The sequence below is a fragment of the Helianthus annuus genome, chromosome 12 (genome assembly GCF_002127325.2).
Source record: "Helianthus annuus cultivar XRQ/B chromosome 12, HanXRQr2.0-SUNRISE, whole genome shotgun sequence".
NCBI classification, from domain to species: domain Eukaryota; kingdom Viridiplantae; phylum Streptophyta; class Magnoliopsida; order Asterales; family Asteraceae; genus Helianthus; species Helianthus annuus.
In genome coordinates this window covers 54,297,482-54,305,410 of record NC_035444.2, presented here as the reverse complement: position 1 = coordinate 54,305,410, position 7,929 = coordinate 54,297,482, and the positions used below count along the sequence as shown (strand labels likewise).

Sequence of the window (7,929 nt, the reverse complement as noted above, 5' to 3'; positions counted from 1 at the left end):
GCTCGTATTTGTCGGGGTTGTCAGTATTTGTACAGTGTCAGTTCGTTTTCATTTATCGTTCAGCAGAATTACCCAAAATCACCGTACGCGCACTGTGACGTCTGATAGGCGTTCCTAGGCATTCAACAAGCCTAATTAAGTTAATTCCTGTCTTAAAACACTATTTATTATTGCCTTAAACGTTTGTTAATCGCGTAATTAGGAACCGTTAATTACCGGTTGTCACATTCTCCCCCTGTTACAGAAATTTCGTCCTCGAAATTTAGTTTATGTTATCTCCTTAGAGTTATGACGTTCCTAGGTAAGTCTGAATAACACCAAAGTGAAAGACTGTGCAATCGAACCAAAACTTTGTTCAGATTACGTATTTGCAAGGACATTTTGCATCAATAGGAATCCAACTGTTCAACTGAGTTTGTTCTAGAAATCGATGTCAAGTGAACGAGATGTTGTGATACTATCACCAATGTGACTAGGTTTTCGGGGTTCAACAAAAGAGGAATTTCGACCAAGAGAATTCCAAATGAGCGTTCACAATATGCAAATCAATTTTGAGACAATAGAATTAACTACCAACGGAAACTTGCGTTGGTTGTTGTATAGATGAAACTTGAATTCAACAAACTCAAATAAATAGAATCATGAAAATGATTTGTCGAGTATCGAACCATTAAATGAATAAAATCAACGTGTTGCAAGGATACACCGATGTGAAATACAACCGAACCTGGTGTATCATTATCTTAATACATAGTTGCATTAAGACCATTTAAATGATTAGTCAAACGTAAAACAAATATAGTTTCGCATGAACGGATGATCGTGATTAGCACAAGCTACAAGTTTATACCGACACCACAAGGTGTCGTAGTGATTGAAATAATTCAATAATAGTGTTGATCGAACAAGTATCACCTATGTTTGAAATCAAATGAAAGGTTCAACGAAGTAAATCTGAATATTTGTTTCAAACAAATCTCATAGGATTTTCGATTGATATTGAAATAACAACCCAATAATGTTCTCGGTCAAAGATGAAAAGCAATGAATATCACAAAATGTTCGATCGATGCTGAAAGAACCAATAAGAGGTACACTGGAACATGAACTTGTGTACCATTGTCTTAACACACAATTGTATTAAGACTGATTTAACATGATAAATCAACAAAACAGATTTAATATCAATAAACAAATAAATAAATAGTTAAATCCGTACATGATGTGAGCAACGAGATTAGCGCAAGCTTCAAATTTGTGAGAACGTCACCACAAGGTGATCGTGATCAAGGAAACGATTCAATGAAGTCGAAGACCAAACAAGCATGTTATGGATCAAAGCAAATGAAGTGCTTGTTGGGATTGTTTCGAATATGATGGCCTCAATCCATCATATGGAATCTTGAATCGAATATATATTACGAGTAGGTTCAACAATTGAACTTGGTTTAGTCACATTCCAACGATGAATGCATGTGTTAACAAGAGATTTCGACATGGTTACAATGAACAAACCATGTAATGTATTCAAAAGAAAAGAGTTTCAACTAGTTCGTTGACTCGATATCAAAAAGTCAACATTATGCAATAATAAAGTTTATCTAGATCACAATGCAAGGAGCGAGTATAGCGAAATAATAATTGAACTTGATAAAGCAACAATTTCAAGTGGAGTCACATGCGTAACAAACAACGCATGTATAAATATGAATTAACCAAGAATGAAGCAAATGAGCATTCGCTATTATGTAAGAATATTTTTGTGATGCAATGATCATTAGGGGGAGTAGAAATATGAAAGTCTACTCACTATATGCAACAAGTCAGGATTTCAATAGAAAAAGTTTAAGGACTTTACCTGGAACTTCATGTGATAATCGGTTGTTAGGTGACATTACCATGGAATGTCGAACATTGCGTATTTGCCATAAATGAAATAGGGGGAATGCAAAGACGTGTGACTTCGGTTGCAGCGCCAAACATTGTGAGTCTCTTCAGACTAAGTATCGACCTTTGTGAAATCTTGTGAAAACTTCTCTCGCTGACGAGATTAGCATCGTTGTTGTCGTGTCCATTTGGGTTTTCCCCGAGGCCTTGCCTCGAAAGTCGTGTGTGATGTACTTCGACGTCCGCTGACGTATAGTTTAAGTTTCACGTGTATTCACGCACTAGCGTTTCATTCCGCGTGGTTACCTGCTCTGGTAATTAAAATAGCATAGACAATATAGATAATGGCGTTTGCTAGAGTTGTTAGTCACGGTTTCTAAATGAGGACCTTTAATGAATTTCGACATAAGTTACTCATCAAGAGCTTTTCCAAAGGTCTTATATGCGTGTTATCAAAACTCTCAAAGTTTTGCTTACTATATATAATCGGTTCATGTACCGTGTATCCAACACAACACTTGTGTATGTTTAAAACCAAAAATGTTGACTCATTGTTTTCGGCAACGGTTGGAAACCCATATTCAGTCCTAGGCGTTCTGTATGTGTCCAAGCCTTAATAATCTAAGTTCCCATAGGAAAGTAAGGTTAAAGCCTAGGTATCTCTACAGAAACCTAATTCGCTGAAACCTATAGCTCTGATACCAATCTGTCACACCCCGAAATTATCAGAGCTGGTGTGACTGGACCGGTATCTTCATTGCACAGCGGAAGCAAAAGGCTAAGACTTCTAAACAGTGAACGCCTGCTAGGTACTCGAATTTCCATGGGTTCTCCTATTCCAACCGTTCCTTAGTTTTAAAAATGCAACCTGAGAAAGAACATGCGAAAAAGTCAACATAAAGTTGAGCGAGTTCATCGTTTGTTTTGAAAAGATTTAAAATAATCTTTTTGATAACCGGTTTCAAAGTTGTTGAGAAAATACAGTAAAATTATTTTCTTGGCATGATATATGAAAAACTGTGAGTCTAGCCCACAATAGTCTTTGTGCATTGCACGAGAGAGAATGGGCCGAGCCCAAACGCACCTTTGTAAGCAGGATCAGCGCGTCCTCTTACTTAGGTATAATTTGAAAAACGTTACCAAAGTTTGTAAATCCATGTATTTGTGAGTTTACATCAAATGAATCTTAAAAACATTTGAAAGTTCAGTTTATAAGTAGGTATGTATTGCGTCTATGAACATGTTGATCATTAATGTGTAGCTAAGACATTAATATGTGTGCCGACATAGGAAGCACTCAACCCGGTAGATGATTTAAGTGTCGATTCACTTCGACAGGGACACAAAAGCACTCTAAGTGGCCGCACAAGGACCGTGAGTGGGGCACGCCCGTACCCGATAGATCTACCCCCTGTTCCGTGGTCCTTAAAAGGATTAATGGTGCCTAAGTTAGCGCCTATTCGCACGTGATCCAAGAGTTCATTCCATAGCTTAATCATACCCTAGTTAATATGTATTTCAAAAGAAAAAGGGGACATAAACCCATTAGGTTGTCTCGTTGTTCGTACGCAGACCGACCCAGTCCCGTTGTAGTAACTAGGACATTCCCGTCACTAGTCATGAAAATCATGCACGTTTGCGAAAATACGTGTTTGTTATGTAAAACCGGTATGTTTAGTATAAACCTTTCGTAAACCTTTCAAGTTCGTTGAAATTCATTTGCAACATGGTTTATAAATATGTGTTTTCCTTCATTGAAATAGTGGTTGCTTTTGCAAAAAGTTGCATGTCTTTCCACCCCGAAAACATTTATAAAAATGTAAAACCGTAAAAAGTGGGGGTTATGAACTCACCTTGACATTCCTGTGCAAAACTAGCCTAGCGTGATTCCGTAGTGTCATTCCAAGAATGTGAACTCGCTAGCGTGCAACTAGAGCATTCCTAATCAAGGAATAATTATAAGTTTTCTAATAAAACAACGTAGTTAAACTACGTGTCCGAGCTCTACCGAGTCGTTAACTAAACGACTCTCAGGTAGTGTTAATATTTTGATTTGAAATATCCAAATTATGGTTATTCGATCCCATTTATAATCGGGATAAACGCTAAGCCTCGGAAACAACTTAGTTTCCGAGTGATGTAGGATATATATATTTATATATATATAGATATAAGTATAATTACAAAGTCGTGTTAGTTCTCGAGAATAAAAGGTGTAGATGATTTAGTAATACGTCTTCATAGTTTTCGTAAAGTGTAAGTATATATAATATATATACTAGTTATCAACTAACTCGGTTAGCAAGGTGTTATAATTGTGCGATACATGTCGTATTCGGTTAGATGTTTGAAACGAATAAGCTTTATAAGAGTATTCGAAGTCCGACACTCGAAATAAATATAAATATAAATAATTATATTTATGTTATATATTTTCCGAATACTAGACTTTTGAAATACGATTTCCGAATCGTTGACATTAGGAATAAATATAAGACATTATATTTATTTTATAAAATATAATTTTCGACGTTTGAAATAAATATAACTAATTATATTTATTTTATAAAAGTGTTAGAGTTTCAATATGTTTTCGTTGACTTGTAATCCACTTTTGTCGAAACGTTATAAACGCGTTTTGTAAGTCGTAAAGTGTCGCCAAAATAAATATACTCTTATATTTATTTTATAAAAATACCTCAATCTCGTTAGACGTCGCTTATATAACATAATTATGTTTGAAACTTCGGATTTTTGACGAAAAACGGACAGAGTTTCCTCTGTTTTTAGGATAACCTCGACATCCAATGTGTCAATATTTTAAATCAAAACGCAACAATAATTCAATCAAACAATATATGTATATGATTTTCGCCAAAATACGCAAAAAAATTAAACGTATATAATAACTAAATAAAGGATGGTTCGAGCTCGGTCGCGTAAGCTAAAAATCTACGAATCTTTATATAAAGTTTAACGCAGTGTTAAAACTTTACCGGGTCCTGAGTTGACCGCCTTTGACTCGACAGTTGACTGTCGTTGACTAAAGTTTGACCAGTTGACGTGTTGACCCGAAACCCGAACCGAAACCAGTTGACCCATTCGAACCAGTCTTGAACCATAACCGAAACGAGTTGAACCGTAATCGAATCGGGGCTGACTTGTTGACCCGAGTTGACTAGTTTGACTGTTGTTGACCGGGCGTTGACTGCCGTTGACTGAGTTGACTCGGTTTGACCGAGTTAACTCAGGTTGACCGAGCTTTGACCGACGTTGACTTGTTGACCATAGTTAACCTGAATACTGAAACGTGAACTTGCTGTTGACTAACGGCTGACCCGAACATCGAGTTGACCCGCATTGAACCGAAACTGTGAACCGAGGTGAAATATGTTCACTGCTGACCCGTTGACTATGTTGACTTTTTGACCTGGACCCGAACCGAGTTAACTCGGTTTAACCGAGTTGACCCGTTCCACGAAACCCTAACTGAAACAACAACCACCACGGCCGCCATCACTGTCGACGCCGGCCCCACCACTGTCGGCGACGGTAACCTGTCGTCGACACCCCCACATCCATCGGAACCTGACACGAACAACCAAACGGTCGGAGTAACATAGATCTTTACAGATCTGAAAGTAGAAGAGGAGAAGATGACGAGTTAATAAAAAAAACAGTTTACCGGAGAATTTCTTGGATTCGCGTCTGCTGTCCGGAACCTCCGCCGCCGTTGACGACTGCATCGGCTCCACCGGGTTCTCCCCCTCTCCTCTCGAACCGTCTCTCTCTCCTCTGATTCTTGGCCAACCGTCGCTCACCACCACCCGATGATGGTGGTGGTGGTTCGTTTTGTCCATCAGGGGGGGTCTCGCCTGACCGGAAAGAAACGCCGGCTTACCGGCTCCTTGTGCTGATCTGAACAGGGGGGGTGCTTGTGTGCGTCGGCCGACCGGAGAGGTGTCGGCCGGAGGTCCGATCTCCGGTGCTTTAGAGGAAGAGAGCAGAGAGTTGAAGAGGGGAACTGTTGGTATGTGTGGTTGATTGTATTTGAGAAGATGAAGTTATAGTTGAGATGAGTTTTATGTGTGTTGAGGGATCTTCTCAATTACAGACAACAGAAGGTAGGATAAAATGATGTTAGCGGCTGAAAGAATGAAGGGATTCAAGGGTTTGTGCCATTAAATAGGTAGGGTTTCTAGTGGGCTTTGGGCTCGGGCCCAAGGCCCACAAGCCTAATCCCCGAGTTTAGTGGCCCGTCAACTTATACGAACCCGTTTCTCTAAACATTGTCGTAACTTATAATATTAAGTCGAGAATACTAAAAATTACGTTGTAACTCGATATTCGACGCGCATGTTGTCGGTTGAATTAAAACGCGTAAAATTTGACTCGGTCGCCGTCTTAACTCGTTTTTCGATCCGTTTTCAACTACGAACATTAAAATTCAAAAACAAAGCTAAATATATCGTAATATTTCAGTTTTGAGTTAATACATATGTCAGATGCTTCGTTTTATTGCCAGTGCGTATCTGATTTCCGCGTTTTTCGTTCTCGTTTGCGTTTTGTGATATTCAAAAGCGTGTTATTTTCTCAAAACCACATTCAAATGTAAAGTTATATATGTAGAGCTCGTATTTGTCGGGGTTGTCAGTATTTGTACAGTGTCAGTTCGTTTTCGTTTTCGTTTATCGTTCAGCAGAATTACCCAAAATCACCGTACGCGCACTGTGACGTCTGATAGGCGTTCCTAGGCATTCAACAAGCCTAATTAAGTTAATTCCTTTCTTAAAACACTATTTATTATTGCCTTAAACGTTTGTTAATCGCGTAATTAGGAACCGTTAATTACCGGTTGTCACATTTGAGGTGTTCTAGGATGATGTCATCATGGTGTTCTTAGGAACTTCATGTTTTGGCTTCACTCCTTCAAGAACAACTTAGATCTGAACGATTTGCACATAAACCAACAAAGATCTTTCATAGATCTTAACATATTCATGGTGAAAAGGATTGAAAGATGGTTTTCCAACTTTCTTTCAACTCTTTTACACTCAATGCACTCAAAACCGATAGAATCGGAGCTTATTCTGACCTTCTACTCTTTCTTGTTGTTGTATTAGTTCAAGATCTGGATTCTATTCACGAGATTACCGATTTCGGGTTAAACATGAAACACCGTCTAGAACAGTTAACTGGTCGGATTAGGGTGGTTCCTGTCCGATCGGATCACTAAGTCTTAACGAGGTTTCTATTGTTTAGCACGATATCAAATCGTCTCGAGAAAACGACAAACTATCAAAACGACCAAGGAAGAAGACGACCAGGTCATCTTGGACGGATTGTCGTCCGATCGGATTGCCACCCGACCGGACTGCCACCCGATCTGACTGCACCTTGGGTCCCACACTTAACTTTTAATTCGAACTTTTGAGGTTTGGAACATTGAACGGATTGCCGTCCGATCGAGTTGCCACCCGATCGGATTACCACCCGACCATGTGATGTTCTGACTTTAACACTTAAACAATTTCAACATGTTCAATGCATACGGAATTGCCACCCGATCGGATTGCCATCTGATCGAGTGACCGTCCTGCGGTGAACTTGTTCTCAACTTGAGAAGACTCGCCAATCGGATTGTTGTCCGATCAAATAGCCGTTTGATTGACAGACCTTAAAGGTAAAGATGCTTCTCTATTTTTAAAATGCTACAAAAAAAACTTCAAAAGACAAGCCATCATACACAAACACGTCCATCCTAAACGAGGTGACTATCCAATCGAGTGACCACCCGAACGGATTGTCATCCGACCGACCGGCCACCCGATCGGATTGCCACCCGATCGGATTGTTGTTCGACCCACTGACGCTTTGCTTCGTTTTACGCGTCGCTTATCATTTATGCTATCGTTCTGATCAGGCTACCTTACTCTCTAGCGCTCCCTTCAATCCATCAATCGCTGTGAGTATCCCTTTTTACTTTACGCACTTTGGGTGTTACATACGTTACTTATTCTAAATCACATCGAACACACTACG

General features: G+C 39.2%; 1 protein-coding gene across 1 annotated transcript; it reads right to left on the bottom strand.

The window, feature by feature from the left end:
* Positions 1-4,746: 4,746 nt before the first annotated feature.
* LOC110894918 lies at positions 4,747-5,949 on the bottom strand. The gene is made up of 2 exons (XM_022142174.2): positions 5,573-5,949; positions 4,747-5,475 (listed from the first exon to the last, which is right to left on the bottom strand). Exons 1-2 carry the CDS (start codon positions 5,745-5,747, stop codon positions 5,300-5,302), a joined length of 351 nt encoding a protein of 116 aa, XP_021997866.1. The 5' UTR covers positions 5,748-5,949; the 3' UTR covers positions 4,747-5,299.
* Between the last annotated feature and the right edge of the window lie 1,980 nt (positions 5,950-7,929).

Excerpts from the sequence above, each read along its gene's own strand:
- LOC110894918 (XM_022142174.2), bottom strand. The coding sequence starts at position 5,747 with ATGGACAAAACGAACCACCACCACCATCATCGGGTGGTGGTGAGCGAC. Across the intron at positions 5,476-5,572 it reads CGAATCCAAGAAATTCTCCG|GTTCCGATGGATGTGGGGGT; the intron begins GTAAACTGTTTT and ends TGTTCGTGTCAG.